The 16,717-nt window shown below is 40.6% G+C and overlaps 1 protein-coding gene across 1 annotated transcript; it reads left to right on the top strand.

The window, feature by feature from the left end:
• The first annotated feature begins 1,097 nt into the window (after positions 1 to 1,097).
• ddx56 (DEAD (Asp-Glu-Ala-Asp) box helicase 56) lies at positions 1,098 to 16,129 on the top strand. Its single transcript, XM_038296683.1, has 14 exons — positions 1,098 to 1,235; positions 3,871 to 4,032; positions 4,256 to 4,410; positions 5,869 to 6,039; positions 7,106 to 7,196; positions 8,696 to 8,937; positions 9,028 to 9,162; positions 11,475 to 11,588; positions 11,663 to 11,757; positions 11,839 to 11,912; positions 11,993 to 12,082; positions 12,734 to 12,839; positions 15,047 to 15,147; positions 15,796 to 16,129. Exons 1-14 carry the CDS (start codon positions 1,179 to 1,181, stop codon positions 15,877 to 15,879), a joined length of 1,677 nt encoding a protein of 558 aa, XP_038152611.1. The 5' UTR covers positions 1,098 to 1,178; the 3' UTR covers positions 15,880 to 16,129.
• The last annotated feature ends 588 nt before the right edge of the window (positions 16,130 to 16,717 follow it).

Here is a 16,717-nt window from a genome sequence, read left to right as displayed (position 1 = left end):
CAGTGTGACTGAAATCAGGAAAGTAAACAATGGAGAGCAACATGGAAGGGAGCCAAGGTGTGGTAAGTATGCTTTATTCTTTCACTCTTTTGTCCCTGCCAATCTCTCTTATGAGTGCTGCTCCATGTCTACCGAACGGAAGCAGAGTTGCCTTGTTAGATCAGACACAGCTGGCGTTGTGTGTTGACGTCCGTATTTTGCGATCACGGGTATCACGTAAAATAGCAGGTCGACCTGGGTCTGATGTTCCCACTGCATGCTGATAGGAGCAGAGCTGTTTAAAGGCGATTTTAACCACCCGGGTCACTCTGTGCCCAGTCTTTTAATACAGGTTGATTCGGGTCAGTGAGCTGTTCCCACTGCCACTAAAATCTAATGTTCCTAGATTTAAAAGGGTTTTCATCCAGTGTGAAATAGTCTAGACTTTAGCACCCTTGAAAATTAAAGGCTGGGATTTAAACCCAACCTTCTTACTGAAAGGTAACCACCCCACCCCCCTCCCCACTGATACTACAATTATTAAATATAGGATATTTACAATGCATTAAGATTGTGTTGGATTAAAGATATTAAACTGATTTTTTATTTTTTTTAATTCAAACTGATTTTATCTCTAACATATAGGCCTTTTAACGGACTGCATATCTCCCCTTATATTTATTTATAAATCCGACTAACAATAACTCAAGTCTTTAGATTTTGTTATGTAATCTATTGCAAGATCAGTTCAATGTAACGAGTGACAAAAGAAAACAAAAATCTTCCGTTTATGACCCAACTTTACAAACAACATCAGTACTTTTGACTTTTTTTCCAACCTTATTATAATATCCTTTGCAATATAGACAAATGGAAACATAGATTTGTTATACACTGATTTGTTAGAACAATCGGCAAGAATTTGTGCAAAACAAAATAGCTACTTATAACAAAACATTGGAAATTTAAAGCATATTTTTACTTTTCTACACAGAGCAGAAAAGCAAAGCTTTGTCTCTTATATATAATGAACACTCGAAGGAGGACTGATTATAATAACCTTAAACTTGGGGATATAACATATAATGAAGACGATTACGCAAAAACAAAAGGCGTATTTCCGTTTTTTCCAACAGACCTTGAAGGCAGCATGACGTCTAATCTGCGCGACTCACATGTGAGAGCAGTGCGGAGCAGTGATGGCCGCGGAGAGGCTTCAGTTTCATGAAATGGGATTAGACGACCGCCTTTTAAAGGTAAAATACTTTAAAAGATATCAAGAAAGTTTAATTTAGCTGTTGGTGAAACGTTCGGTTTTCAGCTGAAGCCTTTGGAAACCAAGAATCGGTTTAAAAAAAAGATGGAAACTGAGGGGAGCCTCATCCCTGCGTAGCAGCTGCTGCTGCATCCCGTGTTGATTTAAAACGTGTTGAACTAAAATAACATTAAAACAGAAAAATAATGGGATTATATCACTTGTTAATTTCCTTTTAATGTTAAACATCCTAAAGGAGTGCGAGGCGTTAATGTCTTGAAGGGGATGATGTTGAAATCATTGTTGTGTTTTGGTTTACACGTTTTAGATTTTTTATTTTGTCTGAATAATGTTTAATTTCATGGAAAATGCTGCTTATTGAAATACTGGATGGCAGTCAGATGTTAGATTTGGGTTCAGTTGTTTTTTTATTAGTTCTTTTTCTCTTTCTTTAAAATAATCAGCGGAAAGCTCCTTACTATGGAGTGAAATGTGGTCCGTTATTGTAGCAGCAAGCAAAGAACACATTTAATAAATTAAAATAATCAAAAACATGCAAACCAGTTATTAAACTTTGAAAAAGTTTTCAATAAAGACGCGTTTCGAGGATTACTTTTTTTTTTTTTTTTACATTTTATATATTCACATTTTTTTTCCCCTTTTTTATATATTTAGTTTTCTTGTTTTTTTTTTATTTCAGTTTTCAGCTTGACTTTTATGGATAGCATTTTTTTTAAATTGTGTTTTATAGATCACATTCTCTTCATATAAATATAAAAGTATAAACATATGTTTAGGTTTATATTTTAATTACACCTTTATGCCTTTTGAAGTTAATTTAAAATATGAAATTAAAGATATTATATAAATGAAAGATTTTTTTATATTCCAAATCTTGGCTAAAAAATGCTATTTTGTTAAGAAGTATCTTTTTAGATAAATAATTTTGAAGGTCTTTATATTAACCAAACCATCAATTTAAAGTGTATAGGATATATATATTTTCTAGGGATGTTGAGATGAAGGAATTGAACCGTTTGACCCAATTGCTTCAATGATCCCCACAGTTCATGAAGCCTCGTGAACATTAACATTGTTAATGATTGGTCTGTATAACAAAATCTTTTATAAGATTTTTATGTGTAAAATGTCTTAGAAGAGAATAATCACAGTTTTTCTGCCATTTTAGTGAAAAAAGTGCTTGTGTAAATTGGGCTTCGACTAAAAAAATGAAAGGTGTTAGACAATTTTATTCCAACATAATACTTTCTCCACAGTTTTTGGTTGGAAGTTATGTGTTCAGAGCCAATCTAACTTTGGCAGTGTTTTTGTACTAGGGCAAACCAATAAAAATTAGTCACATTAGCCAAAAAAGTTTTATCGTAACTTTCTAAAGTGGGTTTTGAATCATCACCCTCAAGAGTGAAAGTCCATGTCTTACAGCTGACGGCACTAGCAAAATGACAATGATCACGAAAGCAATACTAAATAAAACTCGTTACATCCGTGACCAGTGGCTTGCTTAGATTTTGATCATTACATTGTTTAATCTAACCAACTAGATCTGTTGTTTTCCGACCAATCTATTCTTAGAATCTATTCTTACTCTATCCAACTGACAGCAACTCTCCAACAAACTCCCACATCTTGACTGAATACTAAGGCTAATTAAATGCCCGCCAAAGTACCGTGCGGGCTGAACCACTTCCCAAAGCGGTCACGTTGTATGGCGGGGTAGCGAGGCTTCGGTCGTCATCATTTTGGCTCCTCCCACAAATGAAGCAAGCCTCGATACACGCCTTGCGGAAACGCCCCCTCCAGGACTCGACACACGCCTCGAAGCCTCTGTTTATCTCATAACATCACTAATATTTCCCTTTTATAGATAACCGACACATCAAATAAACATGAAAAAAAGTTCCTGAAATTCATTAAAAGAGAAAAAAAAAAAAACATGCAAAAAAAAACCCAACAACTTTAGGTTAATGGAAAAATTGATGGGCTGCTCAGTGGAGCAAGAAGGTTTGGTTCCCGGCCCGGGTCTTTCTGCATGGAGTTTACATGCTCTCCCTGAGCATGCGTGGGTTCTCTGCGGGTACTCCGGCTTCCTCCCACAGTGCAAAACATGACTGTGAGGTTAATTGGTTTCTCTAAATTCTCCTTAGTGTGAGCGCGAATGGTTGTTTGTCCTGTTAGTCTCTGTGTTGCCCTGCGATGGACTGGCGACCTGTCAAGGATGGACCCCGCCTCTCGCCACTAGACAGCTGGAAATCAGCACCAGTACCCCTCATGACCCCAGCAGGGATAAGGGTGATGGAAAATGGATGGATAATTTGATGGGCTGATCGATAACTTAAGATAAATAGATAAAGCTTTACTAACAATAAGAGGTTTGATGAAGCAAACTGCGACAAAAAAACAACAACCTATAAAGCAGTATTTGTTGGTGTTTTCAGATTTGTTTTCTCCTTTTTTTCCTCAATTTATCGTGTTATTTAGCTGACAGGAGAGGTCAAAGTACATTAGTTTAATCATAGGAAGCGCTATATGTGGCTGGATTACATATTCATGGCCTTTTATCTGAGTGATTTTCCACACATACCTGCTCTTTACTTCCTGTCCTTGTCTGGGCTCAGGCGGTGGCCGATCTGGGTTGGTCTCAGCCCACCCTCATCCAGGAGAAGGCCATTCCTCTGGCACTGGAAGGGAAGGACCTTCTGGCTCGAGCACGGACCGGATCTGGGAAGACGGCGGCGTACGCTATACCCATCATACAGCGCATCCTGGCATCCAAACAGGTGGGCAGGGATTGAAATGATCATTTATCTGATGGACATCTTCCTTTTTTCATCCTCTTAGTTCCTCAGAAAATGTTCTATTTGCATGAGCAGCTTTAATATATAATCTTATTAGGATTATATTATCAATAAATAGTCATGAACATGTTAACTTCGCAGGAATAGAATAAAAAGGCTGTATTTCCTGTTTAAAGACGTCTCCATGTTTGTTTTTTGTCCTCAGAGTGTCCGTGAGCAGGATGTTCGAGCTCTCATCCTGGTACCAACCAAAGAGCTCGGCCAGCAGGTTCAGAGCATGATAAGACAGCTGACGTCGTGCTGTTCAAGAGACGTCCGTGTGGCCGACATCTCCGGCAAAGCCGACGTATCGACGCAGAGGTGAGCTTTACAGTTCAGGAAGCATCCTTAGTCTCTGACCGGAAGATATCGGGGGTATTAGCCGGACTAATGGTTGCTTTTCTTCTCATTATCGTCCCGTTATTTTTAAAGTCGTAGGGAAGCAGCCGTACCAACCGTGTCTTCCGTATTCTCCTGAGTGGTGCACGACTTTACACGAGAGAATAAAGTGGATGTGATTTTATTATCAAGCGGAAAGAGATTGTTGTGGTGGAAGGTTCGCAAGCAAGTTTGCTTGTAGCCGGTTTATCGGAAAAGCATCTCGCTAACTAGTTAGCAACTTAGTGCTAGTAGGTTCCCAATGGGAAATTCCATTGGGACCAAGTAGCACTAAGGCTACGTTCACACTGCAGGCCTTGATGCTTAATTCCGTTTTTTTTTTTGTGAAATCCGATATTTTTTGCGTTGCCGTTCATATTTCCAAATATGTGCGACTTGTATGTGATCTCCTGTGTGAACTGCAGTCATACAATACAAGTGTCCCGCATGCGCAGTAGAGGAAGCAATGACGTCACAGGCCAGCGTGCTCTGTGTTTATGGAAGTAAACATGGATGGTAGTGCCGGCGCGCATCTAGCGGTCTTTTCCAACCATAAAAACTCAATGTTTTCAGTATGGTTAAAAATAAATACTGCTCTCTGCATCATCATCTGCCATGGTTGTTGTTTTTCTTGCCGCTTCTGCGTAGCAAGACGTCGAATAGAGACCTTTGTCGGGTATTAATGGCATTCATGAATCCGACCTGGCCGTTCAGACACAGGTCAAATTTGAAAAGATCAGATTGGTATCGCATTGGAAAAAAAAAATCGGATCTGTGTTGTTCAGACAGCCATAAAAAGATCAGATCCAGGTCCATATGGGCAAAAAAAAAATCAGATTAGGGTCACTTCAGGCTTCAGTGTGAACAGAGCCAGAGGAGGGCCAGGTGTCATCACCACTCCCGCCAACCCGGACATTGTACGGAAAACATCTGTCCAGAAATGACCAAGAGCGGGGCAGGACCAGTACATACAGAGCAGTGTGGCTACAGCAGTTTTGCATTTATCGCAGTAAGGGGAGACTCCTGGATAGAAACGAGATAGTTTATATTTGGAGAGGTGGGCTCCATGTACTATTTCAAACTGAATAAGGCTATGGCGCGTACATAGAGATGAGGTATTCACCAGTTTAAGTATAGAGTCCCATGTCTGATCCGGTATGGTCATATTCAAGTCCTCTTCCCATGAGGCTTTAAGTTTAAGTGTGGAGGTCTCTTTCATAGTACACATTTTATTATAAAGCCATGAAACCAAAATGTTGGATTATTTTGCAGCCATGCATCTTATTTATAATGTTGGATGTTTGTTCATCGGTTCCTCTGGTTCTTTATTATTAACTCCTCATGTGTTAAAATAATTCTGCTGTTTATGTCTAATTTTCTAATGGCGTGAAATCTGAACAGACCCATTCTGATGGAGAAGCCAGACGTGGTTGTGGGGACGCCGTCCCGCGTTCTCGCCCACCTCAAAGCCCAGAACCTGGTCCTCCACTCCTCCCTGGAGATGCTGGTGGTAGACGAGGCCGACCTCGTCTTCTCCTTCGGCTTCGAGTCGGATCTGAAGAACTTGTTGTGGTGAGAATTTAGGAGATGATGGTGATTCATAGTGAATAAAACTCACTGGACAACATGAAATATGATTGGTTTTCTTCAAAATAAGTTTATATTTTCCCTTTTTTATTAGACAGTTTTACATTTATGTTTAAAATTGGACAAAAAAAAACATCTTAATTTAAGGGCAACATTCATTCCATTGACAGATTATTGCAGTGGTTCCCAAAGATTTTCTTCTGGGCCCCCCTTTGGATTACAATAAAATTTCCACGCCCCCCCATCAAACAAACCCCCCCCCCAAAAAAAAAAGAATAAACTGGGCACACTGGGTTCAACCAGATATAATAAACCTATACACATATTTTGTTTTCAAACTCCCCTGAAGTTTATTTCACACTTCAGGTTGCAACAAAACAAACTACACCATCTTTACAGTGGAACACTTTTGTGTAACTGTATTTTTTTCATAGTTCTATAATGTAGATTAGAAGAGGATTATTTGTTGTCTGTGTTATTTTAAACATATTTCTTTTTTTTTACTTGTAACAATATTTAACTTTGCTATAATCTATACATTAAAAAAGCCTCTGTGCAAAATGCAGTGAAAACATTTAACAGCTCCCTGAGAGTTTTTTCTTTGTACTTTAATCCTCCCATCTTTTCAGTGGCTGTAGTGAGCCTGCTTGTTGCTGTAGATCTTCTCAAATCTGGGCTGCAGTGTCACAACTGTCCATTATGCTCAGTCAAGCAAGCGCTGTTTTTTTTGTTTTTTTTCTTCATTCATCCATACCGCTTCCCGCGCCGGGGGCGCGCCCCACACTTTGGGAACCACTGGATTATTGTATTTTATTTCTCAATAAAAGGCAAATACACTTAACTTACATTTTGATCAGTTTTGCAGCACTAGGAAGCTACAAACCAAACAGATCTAAGAAATACCAGCAGCAGGTCGACTCTGATCATTTTATTTAGAGTTAAAAACATTTAATTATGATTCAATTATTATTTTTTTTTATTCCATTAAAGGTGTGTTCTCTCCTCGCTATGTGTGTTTGTGCTTTAACTTGTTTCCGTTATTTTCTCTCAGCCATTTGCCAAAGATCTATCAGTCGTTCCTCATGTCGGCCACCTTCAACGAGGACGTCCAGGCCTTAAAGGAGCTGCTGCTTCATAACCCGGTAATCTCCCTCTTTTTATTCTTCACTCCTCCTGCAGGTTTTCCATCAACCCAAAATGAGTCCGTTCTTTTGGAAACGGACTAAAAATATCCGTGGACTGAGACATGTGTTCATCAGGTGAACAGGGCAGCTGTTTTAATTGATGAACTGTAAAAAATGGGAATAATTTTGTTGTTGGTTATTTTTTTCATTTGTATGAAGGGAATTTTTGCTCCATTATTATTGCAACAAGCAAAGAACGTGTTTTTTTTTAAATAAAAAGTTTTAAGGAAAAAAGAAGACATGAAATGAAGTTTGGGAAATTAAAAACAGTTTTTAAAGTTTTGTCAAACCTCAAACAATATTTTCTTTTATTTTTCATAAATATATATATATATATTAGGGATGGGACAATTTATGAAAACCGTCCGAACCGTTCGGTTCGACTGTCTTGGTTCGGTTCGCGTGTGTTGCGTTCGGTTCATGCGCTGCTCCTTTTTCTCATAGGCGAAGCGTTTACACTCCAGAGCAGAAGGTGGTGGTACTGCGACCAAAGCCAGCCACCAGTAGTAAACAAGAAGAAGAAGAAGAAGCAAAGCAGCGTAGCCGGGTGTAGCAGAAATAAATCAGTTGTTGTGGAGAATTGTGTGGGTATGGCGAGTGGGAAAGAACAGGAGTTGGAAGACGCGCCAGCAGCACTTTATAGGTCTGCTGTATGGGAGCGCTTTGCATTTAGAGTGACCTACGATGACGGCGGAAAGAAAGTTGTGGATAAAAGTGCAACAGTGTGCAAGCATTGTGCAACACGTTTTGTTTATACTAACAGCAACACGACCAACATGTCATGCTAACAACATATACCGAACCGAACCGAAAACTGTGACCACGAAACCGTGAACCGAACCATGGATTTTGTGAACCGTTCCATCCCTAACATATAGATATATATAGATATAGATGGTTCACTTCAACCCCGAATTACCAACGGGCAATCAGCAATCCTGTGAATACTTGGAGATCAGTGGTGGTGAGCTACATTTTCAGACAGTCATTGAAGCTCACCTTTCTAACCACAGTTCTTTGAAAATGTTTATAAAGTGTATGAGAAGAAAAGAAAGGCATCAGAAGAGGCAGATATATCCCAGAATGCTTTGCCCATAGAGCTCTCCTCGTTAGTGATTGAGGCATATAGGGGTTTGGGAGGACATTCGGACACAGTAAACTATGAGCTATGAGAACAGCAACTTTTAAACAGGGTGTGCACGAGGAGGAATGGGCTTGTTCACGCTCTCCCACATGTGGAGAGGGCGGGTCTTTTAAAAAGATTGTGAAAATCGTCCACAATACTGTGTACTGGCTTCAAGCAAAGAGACAGTTTGAAAAGAAGTTGTAAAACTCAATCTGAAAAACAAGTTTAAAAAAGGAAATGATGAAATCTCTTTAAAAAAATTAAGTTTGAAGAAATAAAATATGAAGTAACAGCAAAGTTGACCATCCTTTCTCTGGGTTTGTGTTTTCAGGTGACCCTGAAGCTCCAGGGCTCTCAGCTCCCAGACAGCAGCCAGCTGCAGCAGTACACCATCAAATGTGAGGAGGAGGACAAGTTCCTGCTGATTTACACGCTGCTGAAGCTGCAGCTGGTTCAGGGGAAAACGCTGCTGTTTGTCGGAGCCGTGGACCGGAGCTACAGGCTCAAACTGTTCCTGGAACAGTTCGCCATCCCCGCCTGCGTCCTGAACTCGGAGCTGCCGGTCCAGTCCAGGTGAGAGCCGCCGCCCCTCCTGGTTAAATGATGTGGATTCTTCCACAAGGTCCCCGACCTGAATGGCTGCCGCTTTCCGCTCCTCCTCAGGTGCCACATCATCAGCCAGTTTAACCAGGGCTTCTATGACATCATCATCGCTTCGGATGAGCAGACGTTGGTTCAACCTGCTGTGTCGTCTTCAGGGAAAGAAAAGAAGCAAAAGAGCTCAGAGAAAGGAGCCAAGTGAGTTTAATAAATAAGTGAAAACCAGTTTTACTGAATATTTCCATGAAACCAACACAGATCCAACTGAAAGTAAAAATTAAAAAAAGTAAATTAATGTTCAAAAGTGTCTGTCTGATGACCTGGGTGTGTAGCTGACCACTTTAACAAGACAAAAGTTGGTGTACGGGGGTCTGAGCAGCTCCAACAGAAATAATATTTGAAGGTAGGATGGTAATCTGGATTAACTGACTGCACTGATGAAGTTTTCAGGCTCACCTAAAAACATATAAAACTAGTTTTTACCCACTGATCACAGCAAATATAGCTGCCATTGTTACAGGTAAAGAAAGGATAGGGGAGCTCCACCCAACGCCCATCAGACCCACTTTTTCCACCGCGCAGCCAGAGCAGCAGAGATGCTTCAGCCACACGTCAGAACTAAACTTGTACTAGCATCAAAAATTAGGCAACGTGCGTTTTTGCTGCTCTTGCTGTTTGCGGTCTGAATGTAGCAGACTTAAATAGGCTGTACTGTTGAGCAGAATGAAGCACGGATGATTCACCTTCTCATTAACCACCTTTAAAGCAGCAGTTAAAGAGAAGAGAGAATGTCTAACCAAGCTTTTGATTAAACAAACCGGCAGAACAAGAAAACAAATAAATGAAAAATCCCCCAAAATCAGTAATAGGATCTGAAGTTTTTGGGTATAATTTGGGTAATAATACTATGTAGACCCACAGCTAGTTCCTGATTGTCCTCTTGCGTTGTGGCGTGGAATAACATAGTGCAGACCACGCTTCAATATTTGGCATAAATCAAAAATATCTGTTACAAACTCACTGTGACACACTGCTGCGGGAGGATAACCAGCCCTTTAGTCTGATCTCACCTCAAATGTGCAACAGACTTGTAGCGATAATGGCTGTTTCTCAGTTCACAACAACGTGCGTACGGACTCAGGTCCTCGCCAAGTATGTTCCTGAGAAGAACACAGGAAAATGTTGACTCAGTGAGAACGGGAGCATGTAGCATAAATCTGGGTCAATTAGAACAGAAGCGTACTGATGACATCACCACACGCTCTGCTCTTCTGGAGCTGCATTTCACCTCCTGTTATTAATAGTCTCTAGATGATAATAAATTCTGACTTTTGTCATGTAGTGGGGTAATAATAATGAACACAGTCAGATAAACACAAATCAAATGAACATTTTCCCAAATAAAACAAAAAAATCAGAACCAGAGGTCCTTCACACACAGCTATGCAGAGAGAGGGCTGCTGCAGACGGGCTTTGGTTAGCCCTCGCTGCTGTTGGCCTCAGAGCTCCACTGGTTGCTGTGCTCCTCTCAACTTCAGAAGTTTTTTTTCCATTTCACATTATATCAGTAAATGGGCCGTATAGTGACGCTTAAAAATATAATGTTCTCTCCTCAGATGATCTTAAAATGTACTTTTATTGAACTTTTAACTTAACACTCTGAGCTCTGTGAACACTCCATTAAAAGCTGCTGCTGCCGCAGTGCATGCTGGGACAGCTGTCAATCTCAAGAATGGACAAGTCTGCTCTGATGCATGCTGGGTAAAGAGGGAGGGACGAAAACAAAATCCGGGCACTTGTCCATTCTCTGTCTGCTGTTCTCATGAAAAGAAACAGTACTAGGGCTGAGGCTGATGACGTTTCACGAGCACATGAGAACGCACAAGTTCACTATTGAGAAACGGCCCCTGATTCCAACCAGAGATGTGTAACGGAGTAACTGGTTGGACTAATTGGTCTCAGGCTAACGGTTATCTGTCTTTATGAAGCAGAATATTCCTGGTATGAAGGGATTAAAAGGAAAAGTCTGGTCAGCTAGGAATGCTCAATGGATCATCATTTATATCTAAAACTAATACGTTCTTTGTGATTTAATGAATTTCGCAATCACGGAGTCTGGGAGCGGCCATTTTTGCCCAAATATAGAACACCTCCCTCCTGCCATCTTCGGCAGTGACGTCACGGTGCGGTAAGCCTAGCGCCATTCTCCCTGCTTTACAAGCAAAAGCACCGTGACGTCACAAACCAGTAGGTGGCAGTGGAGTTCTCTGACAAACATGGATGCCTCCAGTAAAACACATTCAGATGAAAATTACTCTGAATTAAAAATGCTTATCATTTATTGAACAGTATGTAAGAATTTTATATTTAAAGAACTTTCATAGGTTTGAATTCTGAATATAAGCAGACTTTTCGTTTATAAGTTCAGACCAATCAGGACCCAAATGTCTGATGAATGAAGCCGGCCCGTCGTTTGTTTCCTGACTGGACTGTTTTTTTTTTTTTTTCAGGGCCAAAGATAAGGAGTACGGCGTCTCCAGGGGGGTGGACTTCCAAAACGTGGCCAACGTCATCAACTTTGATTTCCCCACATCGGTGGATTCCTACATTCATCGAGTCGGAAGGTCGGTACCGTTCAGACGCGCCGCTCTCAGCTTCTTTATCCTTCGTTTGGACACTTTTTGTTTTCTGTGTGCAGAACGGCGAGAGCTGACAACCCGGGCACCGCCCTGTCCTTCGTGGCTCACACAGAGCTCAGCGCTCTGGAGGAGGTGGAGGAGTCCCTCTGTGGAGGTGAGTTCCAGTCAGGGTGGGGATCTTTCCGTCCTGCTCTGTTTTCTCTGATGTGCTGCTAACGGGAGTGTTTGTGTTCAGATAAAGCTGAGTCTGCGCTCAAACCCTACGAGTTCAGGATGGAGGAGATCGAAGGCTTCAGGTACAGGTGCAGGGTGAGTCATCAGCTGCCCTCCATGTTTTTACCGTTCAGCACGGCCACGCTCTGGAGGCTCTGACGCCGTTTGTTTCCCAGGATGCAATGCGAGCGGTGACCAAGCAGGCTGTGAGGGAGGCCAGACTGAAGGAGATCAAACAGGAGCTGCTCAACTCCGAGAAACTCAAGGTGGGAGGCGGCCGGGGCAACGTTGTCTGGGCAACATTGTGGTTGCCCAGACAACGATAATAACATCACGCAGCATCAGTCTGCAGAGTCGGGAGGATCTGTAGTGTCAGGAAGTTTTACCTAATTGATAACAAAACTGAAAACATGTTTATGGTGAACAAAGTAACCGCAAGACTACATAAAGGTAGAGCTGGGTAGCGCTGTGGCTAGCTGTGCTCAGTCGCTAACAGGTTAGCCTCTTTTAACTTGGTCAGTTTAACTTTGTGTCAAAATCAACCATTTGTTTTCTACAAGTAGAATAACTGTTATATTTGTGTAAAATCTCTATGAAAGTCATTTTTTTAAGATGTTCCTTTTTTCCTTCCTGCCCTCAGATCTTAATATAAAGAATAAAAATAAGCTGAGACTTTTTTTTTGTCACCTTGTTAAATGGCAGAGCTCAGTCTGTCTTAGAATCTACTTTTGGCTACTTTAGATCACCGATGAAATGTAAAATAATAGCAAATATAGGTAATAATATGTTGAGACTCCAAAAGAGATTTTATTCTTAAGAAACGGGTCCGATGCAGTTTGTCCGAATATGATGACGTCATAGGAAAGCAGATCTGGTACCTACACCGGTTCTGACCGGATGGCTCTTCTCTCACACAGACGTACTTTGAGGACAACCCCAGAGATCTGCAGCTGCTGAGACACGACAAAGACCTTCATCCTGCTGTCATCAAGCCTCACATGAAGAACATCCCCGACTATCTGAGTGAGAAACAAAATCATCACCACCCTAAAACCTTCTTCCTTTCCTTCCTTTAACTTCTGTGTTTTAGATCAACACTTAAATCCAACATAAGTCTTCCCAAGATGTTTCTGGTCTGAATCAGTGACTCTCTGCTTTAAATGCTTCATATCAAGTCGTAGCTGTTTAGTTGTTTTGTGCTTCTTTCACTATTAGAGATAAAAGTTTATCTTCTGTTTACAGCAGATCCTAAACTCTTTACCCATTAAGCCCAGAGGGTCTTAAGCCGGGCATAGACTGTAAGATTTTTTTGCCCTTTTCGGGCCGACTTTCCAGTCGTGCGAGAATTTTTCGATTGGGCCGACTTCCAGCCTGATGGTGTATAGTGTAGTGTACAGGGGGTAACGAAGGACGATCTCCCTCTAGTGACCACCTCCTGATCAGGAATTATGAGGTTGCGAGAAAATCAAACATGTTTGACATTCATTCTTTCTGTAAAATTGACAGACCGTAGTAGCCACGTTTGCTCAGCCATGTCTTTGTGCAAATACGTTGTCACCTTTTCTTTTTAGGGCTTTCTGCGCAAAATTGCACAAATTGCAAAGGCAGCGTGTTTCACTCTAGTGACAGGGTTTCCCGCGGGTCCTTAAAAAGTCTTAAAAGGCATTGAATTCTTCAAAATAAAACTAAGGCGTTAGTTACGATGAACGATGGGGATTAAGGCAGTGGAGTCACACATGCGAAGCACGAAACACAAAGCGTCAAAATCGAGTTACTGAGAAACAGTCTGTATTTCTCAGTTTTGTTCCAGCCTTGTCTCTGCAAGACAAAGTTTGTGAATTCAGTTAAATAATTGTTAAAATATATCTGTCATTGGTGTTTTTAGCTTTCTTCCTGTATTGGAAGCTTTTCAAAATCTGAAACATTAGTGCAGTGGTTTATGTTAAAGTAAACCTTTGGGTTAAGTTGTAGCAAGCAGGTTTTTCTTGTGAATTTGATCTTAAATTTTTATTTCAAGTGGCATTAAAACGTCTTAGAAAGTCTTGAATTTAACTTGCATTATGCTGTAGGAAGCCTGAGTGAGCTTCATATTCATATTCCTCTTCTACTCGTTTGGCTTCTGGATAGACAAGTCCAAGTAGTGCAATCTCACTGCTTAGCTGAGTCCCACTTGGTTTATACACGTACAGTGTGAGCAGGTAGATCGCATCAGAGCGTCGGGTCGCACAGTGTGAGAACAAACATCGTGAGCCGTGAACTTACACTGTACGATGAAACTGCGGTTTGGTCGTACAGTGTGAGCTGAAAGCTGCGTGCAACTATTGAAAAAAATCACACAGAAAGGAGAAAATTCCACCTGAGATTACATATGTGAACTAAAGCAAGTACAGCTCCCAAACCATACATTAGAAATCCAGTTGTTTGTATTGGTATGACAGAAATGCATTGAGGAATATTTCTTAGGTGGCGTTTAGGTAGTTAACATTGGATTACCTCTCCAGGAGTTATTTACTGTCGCAGGTAGGAGCTTCAGCCAGAGAGTAAATGTTGGGGCCGGGATGATTTCAGGAGGGTCGGCCCTCACACGCTGAAATTAGGACTGGCCCACCAGTCAGAGTCTGACTATGTCTGATTTATAGGTGATTAAACAAAGGAAAAAAAAAAAAGAAAAAAGTTTTGCCTCACCAAATTGTTGTCCAAAATAAACACTTCAAAACACCATGAAACTCCATTTGAAACTCTGGATGAACCATCAGACCTTATAGATCATAATTTTGACTATAACTGAAGCAAATCTGGACTGAATAAGTTGAAGCATGTTTTTTTTTTTTTTTTCCCACAAAGGTTTTAGTGAGCAGTGTCCTAGGTGGAAATGTGATTTTGGCAAAAGTGCATAAATGCATTTCTTTCACTCATAAAAGGGACTCTGGTCAGAAAAATATGCTGATTTACATTATTGGAGACCTTCTGCATAAGACAAAGCCTTTGTTTCTGATATATATATATATATATATATATATATTTTTTTTTTTTTTTCATTTTATATAAACAGGGACATTTTTAAGTGCGCTGTTTGTCCTCTTGATATTCGCTCTAAATCACTTTAGAACCCTTTAAAGAGTAGAACCCGCTTTGGAAAGATTTAAACAGCCACAGATTCGTCCTCACAGCTTCTGCTTCATCCGTCAGCCTGATGGTGTCCATCACTGTCGTTTCCATGTTTCCTGCAGTTCCAGAGACGCTGAGAGGCGTGGTGAACCCGCTGTCCAGCAGGAGAAGAAAGAGGAGGATAAAACCAGCAGCAGAGGGGATCGTGAAAAGCAGCTTCAAGGTCAGTTTTACATCCAAACCATGAAAATGAAACGCCATTTTTATTAAGGAAAGCTGTAATGATGAGCTGAAATAGACTTTTTATTGAAGTTTGAAATAAGATGGAATCAAAACTAAAATAATTAGTCTAAAATGCCTTCATAATAAAGGTATAAGGCGTCACAGAATGATTCTACAGGGTATTTGGTGCTGAAAAGGCATATTTGCTGTTCTATGAGCCCTAATGCTACCTGGTTAAAAGCCCCAGAATGAAACGACAGGTTTTCTTCCATTAATGGTAAGATCATGAATATTTAGATGAGCTGATTGGTTGGTTTACAACGAGCAAAGCTGCTGAGTAAAGTGTCATCACAGCAACAAGCACTCACTCACTGAAACATCAAACTGTTGATATGGTAGAGTGACCAGACGTTCTATATATATATATATATATATATATATATATATATATATATATATATATATATATATAATTTTGTTTAAATCCCTATAGTTACTTTGATAGAGTGATTATTGAACGGCCAGTTTATTGAAGCAACGTTCCTATCACAGCTCTGGACAGCAAGCTATAGTTCATCTGAAATTCATTTTCCTGCAGGTTTTTATTTCTGCAACAATTAACTGAAGGTTCTGGTTTTGTCTCTGGCAGAAAAACGTCCCAGGAAGGAATCCGCTGAAGAGTTTCCGATTCACGGGATCAAGAAATAAGAAAGCCAATGGTGCTAAATCGTAGCTGCTGGGGCTCGGCTCTGGATGTGTCACCTCCTCACAGACTCATCAGGACTTTTTGTGCTCCACTGTCCAACCAGATGGGAAAATATGAACAATCTTTAGACGCTGAAAACAAAATGAATTTATGCGATCTGAAAAGAGATGTGGACTTTTTTGGATAAAGCTGTCATCCTTAGGCCTGTTATCTCATTAGAACATTTATCGTTGTAATTAATTTGAAATGCTTTCAAATAAAACGTCTTCATGCCTTCTGTCTGCTGCTGACTTTGATAGAGTGGATGATGGAGTGGAACAGTCAGAGGAATCAAACTTCCTGCTTGGGTTTAACTTCTCTGGTTGTTTTTGTTCTGGGATCCAGCTGGGAGGATCATAGAAAACGGCAACTAGAAGTTAGATGTAAGGCTGCAGCAATCGGACCGATCGATTATAGAAATAATCGTCAACTAATTTAGGCTACGTTCACACTGCAGGCCTTGATGCTCAATTTCGATTTTTTTTTTTTTTTTTTTTTGCGTTCACATTTCCAAATATGAAACTTGTTTGTGATGTCCTGTGTGAACTGCATTCATACAACCTAAGTGTCCCGCATTCAGAGTAGAGGACGCAATGACATCACAGGCCAGCGTGCTCTGTGTTTACCAAAGTAAACATGGATTGTAGAGCTGGAGAACATCTAACGATCCTTCCCAACCTTAAAAACTCAATCTTTCCAAGATGGTTAAACATAAATACTGCGCTCTGCATCATCGTCCACCATTGTTGTTGTTTTTCTTGCCACTTCTGTGTAGGAAGAAGCAGAAGAGGGAACCCTGTCAGGTATTAATGACGTTCAGGTCGGA

Source organism: Cyprinodon tularosa, unplaced genomic scaffold, assembly GCF_016077235.1.
Source record: "Cyprinodon tularosa strain WSP-4 unplaced genomic scaffold, ASM1607723v1 ctg374, whole genome shotgun sequence".
Classification (NCBI taxonomy): domain Eukaryota; kingdom Metazoa; phylum Chordata; class Actinopteri; order Cyprinodontiformes; family Cyprinodontidae; genus Cyprinodon; species Cyprinodon tularosa.
This window is presented reverse-complemented; position numbering and strand designations above follow the sequence as displayed.